Consider the following 21,691-nt stretch of genomic DNA (forward strand, 5'->3'; position numbering starts at 1 on the left):
CCCTATGCCATCCTTACCTACAGTATATGCCTAACTGCAAAACTGGCCTGAAAACAGTTGTTAACTAAATTGACACATGTTCACCATAGAGGTCTCTCAAACCTAGTCCTGGGTGTAAACACTGCACTGTGCGTGGGTGCGTGCGTGGGTGCATGCTTGCGTGTGTGTGTGTCTCACCAACTTCAATTAAAAGTGAATGATTTCTGTTGTTATATTCTAATGACAGTAGGCACACGCCCAATGACATATTCCCTTCATTATTCGCCCTGGGGTGTATAATTATGTTATGAGTCTATAATAGGGGTGGGGTTTCAAAAAGGGCTGGAAAGCAACAATTACAAGGCTGTCTTTCATTATGAATAATTGGTGCAGTACATTCCATTCATACCTGTAAAAAGTTAATTCCAGTACATACAGTATCGCATAGAAAGGTGTGAATAAGGGATCTTCATGTGACCATGAAGGAAAGGAGACAGGAAAGGAGAAGATGACTGGGGACATTGACCATGTTCTGCATGGGTGTCATTCCATCCCCTTGCCAAGGGGACTGTAACCAACAGCTAATATTGATTGAGTTGGGTTGATCAAATCAAGTATTGTGATTGGCCAAGAAGGATTGCAGCCGTTACAATATCCACGATACCAGCATGGCTACCTCATCACTTTCACTTGCAAAATGTATACATACACCACAAACACTCTTCAGGATATTGTAGCTTTTTTAAAACATGTTTTTCAATAATGAAAACGTTGCTAGACCAATGGAAGGATTCTGACAATAATGGATAATTCAAGGTTGTTTTTGTCATCCTTATGCTGCTACACTCCTCAAAAACCGAACTGGATAACTAGCTTTGAAGTCAGCCAGGTAGAGATTTATTTACTTGGTTGCCATGCCAATCATATTAGACCATGCGTTCCAGAGCTATCAACCAACCTGCATCCCAAACTACGGGAATAGTTTTATTGACTACTTTCATAGGCGAAGGGCATAAACCATGAAAAACATGAACAATTATGAAAAAACCCCACTAGCACCATTGCGTTTTGGTAGAATTGTTGCTGTCAGTGTAAACCTGTTGTATAAAAGCAATAGCACACTCAAGGGTGTGCTTTCTCTGGGATATCGCCATAGCCTATGACCACATCACAGCCGTTCCGATATCCACGATATATAGCACACCCTCTCATGTGTTATTGCTTTGGTAAAGTATGTTTTACCAAAAACCAATGGAAGACAATGGACCCCAAATTAGCATTTTTGATAGGTCATGCTCAAATCAACTCACAGTCATTTAAGTCAAGTAATTGAGTGATTTGGGGATCAAACATACACATTTAGCGTCCATTGACTTCCATTGTTTTTTGGTAAAAAAATGCTATCAATTAGCAGTTAGTGACAGTGCCCAGATAAACAGAACCAAAGTGTTGATAGAAGTCTGTCCTTTCAGAGTAACAAAATAAGTGATTTTGTAATTTGGGTGAACTATCCCTTCAAGTTCAACCTACACACTACACGTTGAAATATTCACATTAAAAAGGGGTGGACAATTTGCAATGGCACATCCTGTACTTTGTTTTTCTATGTCCTCTTTGTCTGTGCAGAGACGTTGCTGTGCGCATAGCTCTTTGCTCATTAGGTCCCTAGAGACAGAAGCTCCAGTTCCATCTCCTGAGATCCCTTTGTGGCCATCAGTCACACAGCGCCACTTCACTTATGGCTGACTTAAAGTTCTTCACTGAGAGGGATGGGGGTGGGTCCGTCACCATCAAATGAAATGAATATGTATTCATATGGGCTGTGTTTGAAGCAGTGAGTTGTATTCACCCCCCCCCCCCTACAGTGTCTGTCTGTCTGACTGCTCAGGTGCGCCGCAGTGATGTTTAGATACCATGAGGTGTTTAGAACCAACAATGTCTGTCCTCATCCCCCACCCTTTCTGTCTTTCTGTCTTTCCTCTCCATCTTTATCTATCTATCTGTCTATCTATCTATCGATCTATATATATCCTCTCCTCTCTGGCACTCCTCTCCTTTCTCTCAGTCTCTTCCATTCCCATGTTCTCTTTCGCCCCCCCCCCAGCCCCCCCCCCCCCCTCTCTCTCTGGCAGCATGCCCTAGGCTGTAGGACAAATCTCCTGACACTCCAGTAGAGTTACAGTAGAATAAGAGTCACTTGTGAATACTGCTGACTCTTACTCTTTCTGTGGGGAGCCCTGCCAAGCCCCAGAGATACACCACTCACCCTCTCTCACCTGACACCACCCTGTGACCACTCCGCTCTCTCCACTCACTCAATTCGCCTCACTCTGACCTACATCACAATCTCTGTCAGACCTGATCATTAACTTTGACCCAGGATTTCGACACTATGTACTGTGGAACATCGCTGTATACTGTGGAACATCTTACTACGCAACACTTTCCTCCACATGTCTCACTATGGCTGTGGCTGATATCATCTGCACTCTGACTTATATCCCCAGCTTTTACCTTTTATTGATCTCTCTCTGAATTCTTCCTCCACCCTATCTCCACCATAGCCCGATAGACTTATGTCTCCAGCGCTTTGCACTCACTTTGACCTTTGTCTATATGCCCTGCAACCATCACACCCATCTGGGTTAATGTCCTCAGCACTTTCAGCATGTCCCCCTTTGCCCTATATAATCACCATCTGCAGACATAAGCTCCCATATAACACCCCCCCCCTCTCTCTCTCTCTCTCTCTCTCTCTCTCTCACTTGCTCTCTCTCTCTCCTCTCTCTCCCTTCCTCCCTCCCTCCCCAGTAGTGCTCCAAAAACCCACATTTTAAAAGTCACTCATGCTTAATCAGCGTATGTGTTATGTAACAGCCTGCGTCCCATTTCACATTTCATACCATACTGTACCGGCTGTTTGTCCTACTAAAGCAGCTCTAACTAATGATAGCCAATAGCCATGATTATATCAACATGCGGCTAATCTCAAAATCCCAAATCCTTACATTTAACCAGAGAATGTAACCGCTCCCCCAACCAGGAAAAAAAAAGACACTCACACACCTCGGTCGCACAGTATGATGCCTTTCACTGCGATTCATTTAGCGCTGGGCAGCAGCATGGTCACAGCTGGGCCCAATAAGCTCATTAATCACTAAATGCCATCAAACGAGTGGGTGGACGCGGCGTCGAGCAGCGAATCGCATTATCTCAGTTCACGTCGCAACCACTCAGTGCATTATTGCCGTCTCACAGTGTTGTGGCAAAAAATCAGCCCGTTTACTGAGGGAAGCACTGTCTCTCTCTTAGTAACGGCCTAACGGGGGTCTCTGTAGATGAACTGTACAGCTGGGGTCTTACAGTAGCTGGTGAACAGGCCTCATTGTGGAGATGATGTGGTCTGTCTGTCAACGGTGTACATCTGTCCTCTGTTGGACCATGATGTCATCCCCTGGAGGAGACAAAGAAGTAGTCTTTTAGTGTGAGAGATCTGGTGGGCTTTTGACTCTATGAGTATGTGTGTGTGTGTGCGTGCGTGCGTGCGTATGTTTGGATCAATGAGGTTCTTCTGGCCTGTCTGAAAAACACTATAGGATGCCATGAATACAATTATAGAGATGTCTTTTCCAGACAGTCACTGTTTGCCTATGCTTTATTCTGAAGTATATGAACAGACACTCTTCTTTGTCATTCGTGTACTCCTTTACCTCCTCCATGATTTCACGATAGAACGAGAGGGAAAGGTAGAGAGATATAGAAGGAGAGTGAATAGAAAGATTGAGATTGAACGATTGAATAGAAGATTGAAAGAGAGAGTAAGGGATAGTGAGGAAAATATATGAAGAGAGGGAACAAGGGAGGGAGACAGAGAGAAAAAGAGAGAGAGGTTTCCATTGTCTCCTCTCCCGAGTGGTATTCATTAGGAGCTCCAGATGAGTGGATGAGGCCTGAGGGGAAACCAGGTTCATGTCAGGCCAGATGCTTCTGAGCCTCCTCTCTCACCACTATGGTATAGGTACAGCATCCCACATCTCATCTCACAAATGCACACACACAGACACACACACACACACACACACACACACACATACACACACACACACACACACACACATACACACACACACACACACACACACACACACTGTTTTACAATTGCTGCTACAGTAGCTCCAGGGGTTCCCTATATTACTTAGTGGTGACAGCCAGGGTAAATCACATGTCACAAGAGCATTGTCCCTATTGCACAAAAGACAACACAAGGACATTTAGTCTGTATCTATGAACAGGTGCGTCTATATGAGTGGTACTGTTGCTTCATCAAAAGTGAACATTTATTTTTCCAAACTATGCAGGCATAGTGATTGTCATGTTGTCCTATTTTGTCCATGTAAAGTCATGCCTAACAGTCCTTCTCTCACCCTCTCTCTTTTCCCCCTCCTCTCCTTCTCCTTGTAGAATTCAATACGGCATAATCTGTCCCTGAACAAGTGTTTTCTCAAAGTGCCTCGTTCCAAAGACGACCCTGGAAAAGTAGGTATTTCCGGACCATTGTTGTCTATGACTGCTTATTAACTGAAATAAAGTGGAGTTTGTCCTCTTTTGAAACACAATATGGTTTAATAGTTGTTGCATCATTTTCATGTGCTTATGCAAACGTCCTCATGCACTCAACCTGGTGCTATCCTCACATAGGCCACTGTGCTGAATACCTAATGCCAATTTTGCTGCTTTTTGCAGCACTCTGCTGATATTGATTCTGCTGGGAAGGGATAAGTAATAATGTGATAGATAGAGTGATGAATAATAAGTACTGTACATGTACGCATACAGTTTCAGATGCTAGGCCATCCACCCATCTTGTTTGCATCAGTGGTGTTGGATAGCTCCCTCCCCTACCTTCCCCTCCCTTTATCCCTCCCCTGCCCTCCCTCCCCCCTAAGGAAGTCCTCCTCAGCAAAGCCGGAGGAAGCGTGTGCTTTTAGATAAGTTGCATCATTTCTTAGCATCTTGAGATACCAAACCCATGAAATATGAAATACATGGTTGGTGGATTTGAAGCTGAAGTGCAATTGCTGTGGCGGGGAAGTCAGTTTTAGTGGAGGTATAGTTCTGGTTTGTGTTTAGCATAATAAATGGTCAATCAGAGAAAGTGTATAATAATGTTTCTGTAGTTTTTAATTACCATGCTTAGTGTATGTAATAGTTATGCACTATTTTGATGGTGCCCCAGTTTCACAAACTTTTCACCAAGAGCTCCATTCTTTTTTTACCAATTTCAGTGAAAGTTTCTCCCGTCTGTTGGGATCTGTGAAACCCTAAATAATTGAACTCGACTCCTAGGCTGAGGCCTGTAGTCTGGCACAAAGAGAGATACTCTCCCCTGATTAGCTCTACTTGGACCTGACCAAAACCTTAACTTGCACCATGGCTCAAACCAATCAATAAAATTGTGTGTGGGGGGGGACCCAACGTGTAGAATGAGGCAGTGCATCTCTTCTGTTATACACCATGAAGGGCACCTTCGAGACATGAGAGTAGCTAAATCATGTATGTATTCTCATTACACTGCCCAGTGTTGTGAGTCTGAGAGAGGGAGAGAGTAAGACGGAGGACTGGAGAGAAAGCTGACATGAGAGAGAGAAAGAGAGAGCAGTTTTGCCATGTGTATACTGTATACACTTCCTACAAAGAGCAAGAGAAAGAGAGAGGGAGAGGGAGAGGAATAAGACACAAGTAAGGGAGGATACAATGGCTATATAGTCATTGATTTACTCCACTCTCCATGTCTTTTTTGCTGTTGGGCACTACTTTGTTGTCAAGCTATTTCATCAGAGAATTTCATGCTAATAGAAAGGAAGTGCATAGTTAAAAACTAAGCATGTAGAAAACCATTTGGTCACTGATATTGATAATATTGACATTGCTATGTTTCAGAAGGCATAGCTCTCTATGGCTCTCTGTTTTACATCTATCAAAGCAAGCTTATGTCAAAGTAAGCTTGTATCTTAAATCAGAGACAGTTAACCTTACCATAGAAAAGCACTTCTGCGGTTTGTCAATGTATATGCAAGTGTGGCATACCACATCAATAACTTTGGATAAATCATAATGTATAAACCAGTGTAGTAGTAGTATTCTCACAATGTATAGTATAGTAGCAGACAGTCAGACTCTAGGCTGAATTATATATAAAATTACAGAATCTCAGAAAAGCTGTCTTTGTAATTCGCCTTAGGTTTGGTTTTGTGGAGGTCAGTCCAATGCTGTGGTGTTGATGTGTTTGTTGTGGTCTCCAGGGGTCCTACTGGGCCATAGACATCAACCCTAAAGAAGACACACTACCCACCAGGCCAAAGAAGAGGCCACGTTCTGGAGAGAGGGTGAGTACTGAACTGGACCTATAGGACACTTCTCCCTATACTCCACTTTCACCATGTCTCCTCGGCTCGCTGCCCTGCGGATGGAGCAGTGGAGGCTGGTGGAGCAGTGGAGGCTATAAATCGGAAGACCGGCTCATTGTAATGCATGGAATGGAATACCATTCCTCATTCCATTCCATTAGAATGAGCCCGTCTTCCACAACCAACTGGTAGAGCTTGTTTCCAGCTAGTCAGCAGCACCAATAAGCACTGATAAGAAATACAGACCATGTGCATAAATACAACAGGAAGCACATATTACACTCAAGGTATTAACCAGAGAGAGACATGGGGAGAAATGGTCAATTTGGCAAATTGTACATATTAATAGAAATTGAGGCAGCAAACACTTTTTTTGTATTCTTATGCTGATAGAGTTACAGTATGAAGCTTCTAAATGTACTGTTACCGGGCAAAGTTACGAGACATCTGTAATAATGTTGTTACAAAAGCTCTAAACAATAGATTTTGCCATACCGACTATATAGAAAAACACTCTACCTACTGTATGAACTTCCTTACCTAGGTAAAGACTGAGTCAAGAGGGTTTGAGGGGCAGATAGACCCAGGGGTTAGAGTTCTCCCACCCCTCCCTCCAGGATCTGCACCTTTGTACCTATAGATTTTTGTAATCAGATATGGTTGTTATCCAGCCATCATAAATCATGTGGAGACTAGACAAGGCTTTATTCAACTGCTGTAGCAGGGTATGCATTTGCAGTCTGTACCAAACTACAGGATAGACATTGAAATTATGATTTAATGTAATGGAAAATAAGACTCTCCGGCCCTTCAAGAATTAGTTGTACACCACTGGTGTTCAATGACCTGAGCACCTGACTGAACACAGTGATGCAGCTGGCTGAGCACCAAACAGCAGCATGCCCCATACCCCCTCCATACCCCACTCTGCATCTGCCTCTGCATCTACCTCTGCCTTGGCCTTACCCATCACCAGGGAAACCAACCAGGCATGGAGTGACAAAGTGCACAATCACTGCTGCTCAATGGGGAGAAGGAGAGAAAGGGAGGGTAGAGAGAGAGAAAGTGTGAGAGGGAAAGAGAGAGAAAAAAGAAAAAGAGAGAGTGGAGAGAGAAGACAGAGGGGAGGTAGAGAGAGGGAGAGAGAGAGAGAGAGAGAGAGAGAGAGAGAGAGAGAGAGAGAGAGAGGGAGGGAGGGACGAAGAAGAGACAGGGAGGGAGAGTGAGTGAGAAGAGGGGGAGTATTCTGGGCTTCTGTTCCAGTTAATTACCACACTAGGCCCCAGGCTGCCATTAGACATATTTTCTTCTGCAATTCTTTTTTTTATTACAAACATTAATTAATTCAGAGCCTTCTCGTTTCTTCTTACATGTGAGCCCTTCGACCCTTTTATTATGCTTCGGCTACATTGCTGGCAGACTTGCTGGAGTCAGCATGGCTCACACATTGCACTGTGTTTTACACACTTGGAAATTAACTGTACTTGTCTTACACAGACAAACATGTATTTTACCCTATTACATTGTATTTGTTTAGCCATAGTACACACAGCTGTTAGCCTTTAGTTTCCAATTGTATATCAATGGCATACACATATCCTTGTTTAAAATAAGGTGATTAGTCTATTTAATAACTGTTCCTCTGGTGTTTAGTTATTAAGACACCTATAAGTCTATCAGGGCTAATCTTTTTGTGTTCATTCATACACACTACAATACAAAACAATACAATACAATACAATGCAATAACATAGTTTGTGTGTCACCATACTCCCTGTCTGTCTCCATCTCTTGCTCTCCATCTTTCCTCTTGCCTGCCCCTACGTTCATCCAACTCTCTTGACTCAAGCCATCCCTTCGTTTCCATATAAGTATCTCTGTCAGGAAACCTGCAACCCTTTCCTTTCCTTTGGAGTTTATCATAAATTAAAGATGGCATTGTTGCAAACCAATCCTCTTACAGTAAGCAGTTTTGGGAAGCAGGCAAGCTGGGGCAGTCTTAAAAACACCGAAAGCGGTGAGAGAAAAGTGTCTGGGTTCTTTGTGTGTGTGTCATCTACTGTCAACCTTCAAATGATTTCTTAGAGACCCCTAAGAAAAGATTGTTCTCTTCAGGTGGAATCCTAAATCGAGATCTGTGTGCGTAACTCAGACAAATCTTGCATTGACGTCAATGGGAAATCTGTGCGATGATTTGACTTAAACACACAGATCTCAAGTTAGGATTCCACCCTTCATATACAAATGGGTCTGAATCAAAGAGAGTAAGTAAGATCCTCTTTGGTTAGACCTAATTTAGGTCTGGTCCGGTGTTATGGTTAGTTGTAGGCTAGCTTGACCCTCTCGCCTCTCCTCTCCCCCAGGCCTCCACCCCCTACAGCCTGGAATCAGAGTCGCTGCGAATGGACTGTATCATGTCTGGAGGAGCCTCTCCCACTCTGGCAATCAACACTGTGACTAAAAAGGTACTACAAGAGTGATCCACGATTTATACAACTATAACATTTGTAGTTGACGTGTACTGACATAAGACGATGGATGGAAACCCTCAATCCCAGCCTAGCTTTGGCGTGATGAAACAGTTGTTTTTGTGGATGTTGTGGCTTTTTTGTGTTTTTGTGATGATGTAATTTACAATTGTTTCCCACAACTGCGGTGGACTCAATGTAGTATAATGAATATGACTCCGAGAAATGTTTCTTATTACAACAAACTCAAGGTATCAAGACAAACAATTGAATTGTATAGGCCTACAGTGATCCTTCTCTCATTGGTTTACTTTCCCCTCGATTCCCCAAGCTTGTATTTTCTATGGCCAAAGCTCAATTGTCCAGCCGTTTCCTTCCTTGAGTTTTCATTAGCCTACTACTGCATACAAACCCTACAACTGCATATACAGCACTCATTTCGAGTGGCAGTACAGATTGTTTTGACAGCAGCCAGGCTGTCTCTTCACATGAGGGTCAGGGATCAAGTGACCTGAAGGACCTCTGCCCTGCCTGGCTGTCTGATCTGTATCATACTCTCCCCTTGACGTACAATACATGACCTGGAGTTTAACCTTTACCAAAGAAAGATTTGTCCCAGAGCGTCCCGCAGACTGCTGCAGCTATCACCTGTCTGCGTGAGACTGGAATTAGCCCTAGTCAGAGCCATGGTTAGGGCTTATTATAGTCTGCATATGTATATCTTTAGCTCTGGATTTTAATTAATGCATGGCTATTCTGTTGGGAATGTGAAATGTTGAATTACCCCTCTAATGACTGCTACAGAACATCCCGTTGAGTAACGCTTTACTTTACAGCCCAGTTTTAGCTGGTCTTCACCTGGTATTTACGAAGAAATTATGTGAAAACAATTGATACCATGAATATACTTTGAAATAAAGCACTGTGGAGATCTTAATGTCTGCCATCTTTGTTTCCAGGTAGCGCTGTACAACACAGAGCCGGAGGGCAGTGACAGCCCACGGAGCAGCCTTAACAACAGCCTGTCAGACCAGAGCCTGGCCTCCGTCAACCTCAACAGCGTAGGCAGCAGCAGTGTGCACAGCTACACACCGGTAGGTAGTCTTTTAAGTTCCCCCAGCAACAAGAGGACGAAACAGTATAGTATCTACTCCTTAAACAGCTAAAACTCTCTAAGCGTGTGGATTGTACGTGCCCTCTCCTTTAGCTGGGTCACTTCTATTAAAATTAGACCATTGTGGTGGTGCTCCCGAGTTAATTATCTCTCGTTTGCTGAGATTGAGGAGATAACTGCACTGGCGCCCTGAGGATAAGGATTGAATTACAGTTGGAGAATGATGCTACAGGTTCGGTGACATTCTCCTGGTCCTAGGTATACAGTAGACTGGTAACCCAAACTGTAGAAGTAAAGTCAAGGAACCTCAACATATTACCATGTAGGACAACCAGGAAAACCGTCTGAGAATCATAGTGGAAATCTCTCTTGGTAGCTTTGGCTCCAGCCTAGCTGCAGGACTCTGGTGTGGTCAGGCTTTAGCCTTGGATCAGAGTGAGCAGTTTGTCCCAGTCACTGTTTGCTGGCTCTTGACTTATGTGGTAATTGCGGCAATGCTGTGTGTGTGTGTGGCTCTGTTATTGTTTGTGTCTGCGGCTGCGGCTGCGTGACGCAGCTACGGCTCACACAACCCCTGACCTCTTTCAGGTCACACGCTGTCATACGCTCACACACACACACACACACACACACACACACACACACACACACACACACACACACACACACACACAGACACCCACACACACAGAGTTTATTTAAACCAAGACTCTCCTGTGGTGTCTACTGTCTCAATGCCTTCAGTGTTGGTCAAAGACTTGGCCAACTATCCGCTAGGGGCCAGATTTGGCCAGAGAATACAGTTGAAATTATATGTAATGTGGCCATTTTAATTGATCAATCTCAAACATTGTGAGAAGACAATTTTCCTCCATATGTTTTGTAATTATTCAAAGCCTAAATTTTGGCCCAGAAATCTCTAGTTAGTACCACAGAGCCTGAAAACCCCAAAACCTATATAATCCAAATGTTCCCGAGGTAAAGAGCTCCAGACCTCATTTGCGGCCAGTCATGTGAGATCAGGGTTAGTTCCGCTTTATTTGCCCACACAGGTGATGACGCCCTCATGTTTGAAGGTGATTACTTGTGGCGTTGCATGCTGAAATCGTAGAGGCCACCCCACTGAGGTAGCTAGATGGAAAGGCCCACTGGCAGTGTCGCTTTTAGTTGGATCAACTTTTGGAGGTGCTACAGTGATTGCCCCCTCTCAGTTATCTATTTGCAAAATGCTCTTAATGATAGAGAAAGGACAATATATGTCGTATCCACAATTTGGATACTACTTTATACTTTATAGAGTATACACTGTATACAGTGCAATATGTTATGTCGTGTAGTTTGTGATCCCCCTCAGTTCAAGGAGTGCATAAGGCATCATTATGATTGGATCTAGTACACAGTCAAGAAAATGTCTCTCCTTCTCCATGTTTCCTTCTCTGTCTCTCTTTTCTATTCGTTGCGTTATACGTCTCTCTGTTCTTCTTCTTCTCTCTGTAGGTCAGTAGTCACTCGGAGCCCTCATCCCAGTCTCTGAGTCTACAGCAGCAGCCTCCTCCCCCTCCTCCTCCTCAGCCCCAGTACAGTGTGTCAGAGCGGGACAAGCAGCTCCTCTTCTCTGACTTCGAGGACCTCAGTGCGTCCTTCCGTAGTCTCTACAAGTCTGTCTTTGAACAGGCCTTCAGCCAGCAAGGTTGGTCTCAGCCTTCTGGAGAAAGACCACCAGTGCAACAGACCTGGGTTCAGATTATGCAAACATTCAAATACTTTGAATGTTTACTTGAGCCTTCCTGATGGGTGGGGTTTGCACTTTTGGGACTATTTGATTTGTACCGTTGTGCCAGGCAAGCTCAATCAAGCACATTGACATGTATTTGAAAGAATTTTGAATACTTTTTGAAACTTGTTCTGCAGTGCAACATAACCCACTTGTGAGAATCATGGATGATACTGACACAGCTTATGATACAGCTCGATTATATTCTTAACATACTTATACATTTAATAATAGGACAGCTTTATCATAAACACTGGTGGGAATGTAATAAATACAAGGATGTAAGTCTCTTTGAACACATTGCTTTAGGCTCTAAAGTCTGTAGGACGTTAATGACTAACTGACAAGCTAAAACCACATTTCTGTGTATTTCTATTGTTATTTGCATAAACAAATAATCCATTGTTTATATCTACAATGTATGTGTTGCTCAGTCAAATGAGCAAGGGCAATTAAGAAGAATTCTGTTGAAACAAAAAAAATGTAGTCACACTTGAGTGCAGCAAAGTGCAGCGGGTCTGTGGCTTTGATATTCCCTAATTAGATTGACTCCAACTATTCCGAGGCTTCTCACTAATTGCTTCCTGAAGCTTCCTGTTGGGTCACCAGGCCTCTTCCCGCATGTATTACAGTCTAGGATCTCTCACTCCTGGAATCGATGCGCTTTGTCGATCGCCTCAGCCACTGTTGCCTGAATTGAACTTCCTCAACCTTCTTTTGAATGTATGTTCAGATACGGGTAAAGAACTGGTAAAAAAAACTAGCATTATAAGCATTAATAAACGATTTATAAATAGTGAAACTACTATAAAACAAGTATTCCAGTATTTATAAACATTATAAAGATTTCTAAGCATTTATAAGCCCCATGAGAAATCATTAGCATCATAAATATTTATAAACCTCTGTAAATGTTTGTAAAAGCGTATTGTAACCGTATTTTGTAATGTGGTAACTTTTGTTTCTCTGTCTTTGAAAATCCCTTATGTTGCATGTCAAAATATCACATGCCTATTGTTTTTGAAGGTAAAGAGCAAAGACACTTAAGAAAAGCTTATTCTTTTCTCTGTTGAATGGGTCTGCAGTGCCCCACCGCACAGACAGGCAGAGCAAAGTTTACTACCTCGCGTGCTGCTAACTGAAGAACGGTGTCAGTAGTCATTGTTTTTAGGAAGCTGAAATGCAGTGAGTCACCCAAACAGCAGAGCTTCTTGCCTCACTAGAAAACCACAGTGTGTCTAGACCACAGTAGATTTCGACTGACTCAGGGTTTGTGTCCCAATAGTATAAAATGGCTTCCTCTACTTGTGCACTTTCCTTTATGGCCACTGTTATTGGTCTTTTTTTGTTTTCACTCTAACTCTTTCACAACAGTGCTGCTGCAGGAAAGGACAGTAGGAGAGGAAGCTGCTTTAGAATATTGGGATGCATCCTCAGAGCATTAGTTAGGATTCGAGGGGTGACAAAACCATATAGTGCCTGCGTAAGTAATGGGACAGTGAAGCATTTTTTCTTCTTTTGGCTCTACACTCCAAAACTTTGGATTTTAAATCAACCAACAAATTACTATGATGTTAAAGTAGAGATTCTCTGCTTGTATTTGATGGTATTTCTGTACGTATTGGTTTCACCATTCAGAAATGTTAGGGTAACCAAAAGTGATGGGACAATTGTCTTGGCAGGTGTTTCTGTGTTTGCTAGGTTTGTTCCGTCACATCATTTGTGCAGTCATAAGAGAGTTCTCTATGTTTAGTATTGATTCTAGGCTTCGCGTTTGCCTTTGGAGTCTGTTATTGGTGTCTGTCAACATGATGACCAAAGAGACGTCAATGAAATCCAGGAGGCCAATGTGAGGTTGAAATATCAGAATAAATAATTCAGAAACATAGCCAAAGGTTTTGGTAGGATGAGCGGACTCAGATGCGGTGCATATAAAGCAGACAGACGAGTAGGCAGCGATACCAAACAAAAGGATTTTTACTAGAAAGCATAGTTGGCGACACAGGATACAAACATAGATTTTACTCGAAAACAAAAGGGGAGAAAACAAAGTCTCCAAAACAGTACTCATAGATATACCAAGGCTACAGACTTAACTCGAAAATAAAAGAGAGAGAACAACGTCTCCAAACAGGACTCGTAAATGTTTCAATGGCTGACTTATCTCAGGTGACCAACACACGGTGAACACACTGTGAAGACGGAGTGGGGAGTGAAGGGAAGTGAGGGTACATAAAGCATCAGTGACAATTAAACAGGTGCAGGAGATGAGTCCATGATGAGTGAGAGAGACGGCACAGTGGGCAGCCGGAGGGAGACACCTAGGGACTGCACTGGGAGGTGTGCCCCCATCCGTAACAGCCAAAACCTTAAACCTGATGACTGAGGAATACTCACCATGATTAAGAAAACCCCCAAAACAATTGTCCCACATATCAGGAAAACTCTCCAGGGGGGTAAGCGTGAATGTGTCCGAGGCTACCATCCGGAGAAGACACCAGCAGAACTACAGAGGCTACACTGCAAGGTGCAAACAAGTTAGCCACAAAAACAAGATGGCCAGTTTGGGTTTGCTAAAAAGTACCTAAAAGAGCCTGCTGAGTTCTGGAAAAATGTCTTGTGTACAGATGAGACAAAGATGAACATGTACAAGAGTGATGGCAAGAGTGAAGTTGCTTAATATCCACAGCATACCATCTCATCTGTGAAATATGGTGGAGAGAGATGTTATGGCTTGGGCATGCATGGCTTCCACTGGAACTGGCTCACTTGTCTTTGTCATTGATGATGTAACTGCTGATGGCAACAGCAGGATGAATTCTGAAGTGTACAGAAACATCTTGTCAACCAAATACAAGCAAATGCCTCCAAACTCATTGGACTGCGCTTCACCATACAGCAGGACAATGACCAAAACATACTGGCATAGTAATAGTAAGGGTTTTTTTAGGGCCAAAAAGAGGAAAGTTGTTGACTGGCCAAGTCAGTCTCCAGATTTAAATCCTATAGAACATGCATTTCATTTGCTGAAGAGGAGACTTAATGCAGAATGTCCTCAAAACAAACAACAACTGAAGATCGCTGCAGTACAGGCCTGGTAGAACAACACCAGAGAAAATACCCAGCGTCTGGTGGGGTCAATGGGTCGCGGACTTTAGGCAGTTATTGCATGCAGAGGATTGTCGAATCAAATATTAAACATGAGTTTGGACATATGATAAGTATGTCACACTGTGTTTTGGACTTTGTTGGAGACTGACCATGATGTCTGTCTCTTTGTCTCTCTGCCCTGCAGGTCTCATGGGTATGCCCACTGAGTCGAGCCAGCAACCCCGGGTCTCCTGCTCCTACCAGCACTCCCCTGGCGGGGGCAGTGGGGGCACTGCCCATCCCCTCCCCCACGGTCACCAACATAACCACAGTCACAACCACAACCAGACCCACCACCCCCACCTCACACAACACCTCTCCCCCCATACGACACACAACCAACACCCTTCTCATAACCAACACCAACCCCATCAACACACTCAGCATGGGCAGCATTCCTCCCAACACACACAGCATCCCCATCACAGCCAGCATCCCAACACTCAGCAGCAGCAGCAGCAGCACCCAAACCAGTCCCAGATGCCCTGCACCAGTACAGGTAAGACTTACAGTGTATATATTTTGCTTGTAAATGTTTACACTCATACTGTATATATACTATTATTCATATATTCATAATCTTGTCGACGTGCGCCACACACACACACACACACACACACACACACACACACACACACACACACACACACACACACACACACACACACACACACACACACCTATTAACTATCATCATGCTTTACATTGAGTAACTGTCTCTGAACCGCTTGGAGTTCTCGCTCTTGCTATTTGCCCAGTCTTTGTTTTTCATGTGTCTGTAGTATAGCAGCACTCTCAGCTCAGAGGATAGCCCTATACAAACAAACACATTATTATCTGGGTTAGTTCCCCTCGCTCAACAGTGCCTGGGATGAATGAAATCAATCTCCTTTCTTTGATCCACAGCCTCAAATAGGTTGTCATTTGGTTTGTGATTAAAGTGCAAAATCTCTCCTCCTCACGACTTGTGAGCAACTGTGGCCATCTTGTGGTTGTCTACATCTCTGCATCTGGCAGAAACACTAGCTCTGTTAGTTCTGATAACAGCTAAGAATTAGTGTATTAATGATTTGTGAAGCATCTCTGTAGGTTTATGGAGGCTTCATAGTCTTATAAGTGGTCATTTGTTTAAAGTGGGAGACACTTTTTGTTATCCCCGCCCTGAAATAAACCTGTGGGAAACTCTAACGTGTGTGTGTCTGCAGGTCTGTCTGCTGACTGGTACCCCAACCTGGACTGGCTGAAGGAGAGCTGTCGTATAGCCAGCAGTTACAACTGGGCCGACGTGGACCTCTCTCCATTCCAAGGTTCCACAAACCACCTTTGATCGTCCCTTTTTCTTGTAATGAAATGGAATTACACTGTCTATTTGTAGTTTTTCCATATTTATTGAGACAGTTATTGAGACAGGAATTAGAGAGGGTGATGGACAAAGTAGGATGACAGGATAGAAAAAGCAGGAATCAGGAAACCCCAGTCGCTGGGGTCCATAAGCATGTACTGTATGGTGCGGCGAGCAAACCAGTTTGGACAAAGTCTGACACCAGCATCATTCTTGTCATAATTTTCTCTTCTTTAAAAAAACAACAAAACAAAACAAATCAAATTCCTCAAAAGAGAGGAAAAGGAAACTCAAGCAACACAATCACCTGTGTACAACACATTTATGATGCATTCCATCACACTTGTGCAATACAAGACTTAATGGCTGCATTTCATTACTGAAAGTTGGCACCTTCCATCTGCCCTCATTCATTCCCTTCTCATAACTGATAGGACTTGGTAGGCGTAAACAACATAACGGAAACTAGATGGCGATAATAGCTTACACATGCTGTCTTTTCAGATCTGTGAAGGGAGGGAAGTGAATGAGAGTAGATGAGAGGTGACAGCTTTACGTTGAACGTTGTATTTACAACAGCTCATGGCTCCTTATAGTTATAAAAGCCCAAACGTTTGCATTATGCAAATAAATATGATCTGTACTGAAAGTTAAGATTCAACCCTTCGTCCCTCCAAGATTCAATCTACGTCCCTCCAAATAAGAGTGTGTGTCGAACGACTAAGTGTAAATGATTAATGTATTTCCCATTTTAGAGACAACAGTCCCTCTTCTTCTACCCTGTTCTGTTCTCCCTAGCCACAGCCAACATACTGTATATGATTGTGTGAATAATCCAATTATGCCTGGCTCTGAAGCGGCTCTTATCAAAGTCACCACACAAAGCTTTGCATCTACACATGATTGATGACAGTGTAGGTTGTTTGGACACAACTCTTCCCCCACAGCACTTGACCTCGCTGACAGAGTAGCCAAGCTGCTAGTCCTTCCTCTGCTGTCCTCCTCCGCCATTCTCGCCTTTTCTCTCGCTGTATTGAATATGAGTAGGAAAGCTAAGAGAGGTACCTCTCTCATTCTGCCTCTTGAAAATGTACTATTCACCCTGACCTTTTCAGATGTATCGTATACATAATTGCTAGGGCAAGGTGCTTTTAACTAGGGCCGAGAGTTTTGAAAATAAAAAGAAATGGCAGGCTGATAATGATAAGTGCATCTAGTTTTGTAATTGCATGCATCATTGGCTTTGCGTGACTGCTACTACTCTGCTACTTGTTTATTTTTGGGGGGGAGCCCAGTGGATAACACACATTGTATTGTATGTTTATGTTTATGTGTGTGTGTGTGTGTGTGTGTGTGTGTGTGTGTGTGTGTGTGTGTCCGTCTGACAGGACTGAAGGAGAGCATGAGGCAGGCGGAGCTGAACAACTGGTCATTAGACCCAGGCCAGATGGCAGACCTGTGCTCCTCCATCAACCAGTTCTTCACGCGCACCGGGGTCATCCCACCACAGGGGGCAGTGCAGCAGCCTACCCCACCCCAGCACCCTCCTGCCCTCCTAGGCCCTATGCACCCGAACAAGGCCACCCAGCACAGCCAGCACAATCAACACATCAACACAGGTCAGTTGGACAGGTTCCAATATCTGATACTGTACATGCAGCTCTCGTAACTTCCTTTCTTCGCTCCCTCTGGACACGTTCCAAAACCTGATACATGCAGCTCTCCTAACTTAGACTGTTCTGAGTGAATTAGATAGGTTAAAACAACAGGGTTCGTATACAGATAGCGGATGATCTCAAAAAGGAAGGATGCTTAGCTAATGCAGTCAAGGAATATGACATCACACATCAAACTACTATGTAGTGGCAACTAGTATTGTTATATATTTTGATAAAGCATGTTTTGCTTTGTGTGCTCCTACCACGGACTTGTTTGACCCCAGTAAAGTTTGAACTCCCAGAACCTATATACACTGTATACATTGCTTTTTCCTGTAGGGAATCTGTACATGGACTCCAGACAGAACATGTCTTCTTTGATGGGACCCCCGGGTTACCCCCACATGCCCCCCATGAGCACCGCAGGCCCCACGATGACAGGTACTCTAATAGGATGCACAGTATGTTCTCAATGTCAGTGGAGTAGACTGTGTGTGTGTGTGTGTGTGTGTGTGTGTGCCTGCGTGTGAGTCCCACCATTGCTCTCCCTTCCCCCCCTCAGGGCACCATGCCCAGATGAACCAGCAGCAGCAGCACATGATGCCACCCGGGCACTTCCAGATGCGTCGTCTGCCCGCCGATGACATCCAGGATGACTTTGACTGGGACTCCATTGTCTAAAGCCTCCCTGAAGAGAGTAGAGGAATAGAGGGAAAGATAGAAGGAGAGGAGAGGAGAGGTATTGATCTCGCTATAGCCCGCCCTGTCTACCCTGTGGAGAAAGAAGAGACATTTCAGGAGAGAGGAATAGCGATCTTCTGATCACTTGTCTTTTTATACAAGAGTATAGAAAGTCACGTTCAAGACAATCAAACATAGTGACACAAGTGAACTTTTGAGATGTTCATGTTTATGTCAAGAAAAAAATGTACATTTTGAAACTATTTGAATTGTCTCGTCTCAATGTTCCAGTGCCAACATGTTTATGAGTTGCCAAATATTGTGAAAGTGATGGTGAAGTATTTTTTATCTGTGTATTTTCTTTATTTTTTTCATTGAAGAGTTAAAGCTTAATCTAGTGTTTGTGATCGCACATACAATACCAGTCATGAGCTACCCCACTGAACTGAACTGAATGGACACGAATGGAAAAGATAGTTCTACCACTGCTAAAAAAAAACCTGTGGATTCATGCCATATATTCCAGTATTTTGACTATTCTCCCTGTAGCTCCTCTGAGAGTTCTCAAGAAGCAGGCTTCTACTTCTTCTGGTATGACTGATAATAATACATTCATTCAAGTATATTTTTTTGCACCTCCAAGAAATGTATGTAGTTTACAGTGAATAAACAAAGGTAGACTAGATAGGAATATTTTACATCACAACGGGAATGACATACAGTAGATGTTATTGGGGTCAACAAGTGTCTCTATCTCTCTGGCTAACTTGTCAGTCAGTGTCCATCAACAATGTGGAGTTGAGCGCCATCTTTTGGAGAAAGCCTTATAAGCTACAGTACAGTAGTCAGAGGACAAATCCCATTTCAAAACCATTACACCCTTAATATTTTTTATATACCCTCAATGTCTCTTTTTTTGTCTTTTTACACCTCTCTGTTGTCTTTATGGTACTATTCACATTACCTCAACAATGGTTTTATTAACAAAGATGACAAACTTAAATGGTTCTTCCAGTATAGAGTAGAGCCTCTCTTTCTTCTTTTTTACGCTTTCACTTTCTTCATTCTATTATCACAGAAAAAAGCACATGGTGCCGATGCTATTTATGTGTCCTCTGCCAACGTCCCTTTACTAACGTTGTGTCTAAAGCTGTTTTGTTCTCTCTCTGTTCTCTGACCATGTGTGTGTGTGAGCGTGTGTGTGTGCGTGTATGTGAGTCTGTGTGTGTGTGTGTGTGTGTGTGTGTGTGTATGAGAGAGCATGTGCGTGTGCATGTGCATGTGCGAGTATGTGTGTGTGTGTGTGTGTGTGTGTGTGTGTGCCTGTGTGTGCCTGTGTGTGCCTGTGTGTGCCTGTGTGTGTGTGTGTGCGGTAAGTATGTATGTTTATCATAACAGCTCTGTTATATTAACTCCACGGTGCCAAACCCTCAGGGTCCTTGCTTTAGAACCCCTATTTTCCTGCAAAACCCTTATTTCCATGTATCCCTAAACTAATGTCAATTACAGTAGGACCATGGATTTCTATGTACTCTGTTTTACTGTACCTGTTGGCTAGTGTGTTGACCACTGAGGTTGAATGATGTGCCAAGTGTACCACATGATAAGCTAAAATGAAGTGAAACGCTGTGTATTTAGGACTTCAGTTGCCCCGTGTGCCAGGCTCCTAGGCTCTCCTGTCATGAGACTACTGGACTGGTGAAGGACTAGGACAAGACTAGACCAGACTAGGACCTCATGTTAGGGGCTCAGTCTTTCTCATCATGAAAGAGTCTGTTGGAGTCCAGTTGGTTATAGATTGATGCCCCCTAAGAAAAAAAACAGCTCAAACAAAGCCAGGGCCGGAATGAACAGGGGACGTAGTTGGCCATAATTATTGGTGCCCGTCGTAGAATGAGAGAAGAGAGGACAAGCAGTTTTTTTTTTTGCACAATGTAGGGTTCGGTGAGGGAAAGACTTTTATGAGGCAATGCAGGTAAAACAATAAAGGCAAAAACATGTTAAAACAAAATATTACAATTAACAGAATATTAACTGTGATCTTAGACTTGTTTCTATGTGTGCAAATGTGTTAAAGTCCTCAGTATCCGTTTAGTACAGCTTACATACATTATTGAAAGTGTATCCATTTGAAATATTTAAGATGTCAATCAGTATTTCATGAATATTTAATGATGATGATTATGAAATGGGACCCTAAAGTTCTCTTGTGTCTAAAGAACTCAAAAGAGTTGAAATGGTCAAGACAAAAATTCAATTCAAGGAAAACTGCTCTTCATCATTGCCATCAAGTGCTGGTTTTGGATGACGAGCACATACATGTATATTGTATGTTAGTGTGTTATTGTGCTTATTATAAATACTTCCCTTTGCTCTTCAGCAACATGAACATGAACATGAATTCAAGAAAATGGAGGAAGGGATAGTATTTTGTATTTCGTCCTTCAAGAGAGAGAGACACAGTATGTATATAGCCTACCTATATTGTATATATGTGATGACAAAGCATCAGCTTTTTGTGTGACACTATCTTTTGTGTACTGCAGTTCGACAGTTGAAAATGTGTCAATGTTTATTAAAATGTTATTGACCATTTTTACTTCATTTACCTCGTATTTGTCCTTCCATTTTGACTCGGTGAGGGTCAAGTTTGTTGTCTGCTGAAGCGACAGCTAACCCATTGAAGCTTTGACAAACTTTGTATGCCTTTGTATTCCTAGAAGTGTTGTAAATGAAAGGGATTGATATACATGAATGGCACTGCCCTACAAATAAAGTGTGAACTTCACTTTTGTTGGTATAACTTTTTGTTTTGGTTTTGATCTGTTTAAAGGAGAACACTCAACTCTGTCTTGCTGCTCTACTTGTAAATATATTTATTTAATTGCATTAAAGACAATATATTTAGAGTAGAAATTAAGTGGTTCTAGGCCTTCTTACAATGGGACGATGCCAATCACTTTGTGCAAAAAGAGAATAACAAACCCTAACTGATAAGTTTGGTTATACAGTATGCATTGACTTAATTTGTTCTCTCTTATGCAAAATTGACTTGAATAATATCACTTTACATTTATTTATTTTTTGCAACAAATAACACAGAAACACAACACTTGCC

General features: G+C 42.9%; 1 protein-coding gene across 1 annotated transcript in view; it reads left to right on the forward strand.

Moving 5' to 3' along the window:
- The window catches only part of LOC310807815 (forkhead box protein J3-like), a 32,873-nt gene extending 13,074 nt beyond the window's left edge, over positions 1-19,799 (forward strand). Inside the window, exons 4-13 of the mRNA XM_083674421.1 lie at positions 4,441-4,515; positions 6,282-6,365; positions 8,750-8,851; positions 9,814-9,948; positions 11,466-11,658; positions 15,038-15,391; positions 16,098-16,199; positions 17,623-17,853; positions 18,232-18,333; positions 18,455-19,799. Of these exons, the coding sequence (XP_083530547.1) occupies positions 4,441-4,515; positions 6,282-6,365; positions 8,750-8,851; positions 9,814-9,948; positions 11,466-11,658; positions 15,038-15,391; positions 16,098-16,199; positions 17,623-17,853; positions 18,232-18,333; positions 18,455-18,573 (1,497 nt within the window). The 3' untranslated portion in view covers positions 18,574-19,799. The remainder of the gene's footprint in view (positions 1-4,440; positions 4,516-6,281; positions 6,366-8,749; positions 8,852-9,813; positions 9,949-11,465; positions 11,659-15,037; positions 15,392-16,097; positions 16,200-17,622; positions 17,854-18,231; positions 18,334-18,454) is intronic.
- The last annotated feature ends 1,892 nt before the right edge of the window (positions 19,800-21,691 follow it).

The sequence above is a fragment of the Argentina silus genome, assembly GCF_951799395.1.
Source record: "Argentina silus genome assembly, chromosome: 8".
Lineage (NCBI taxonomy): Eukaryota > Metazoa > Chordata > Actinopteri > Argentiniformes > Argentinidae > Argentina > Argentina silus.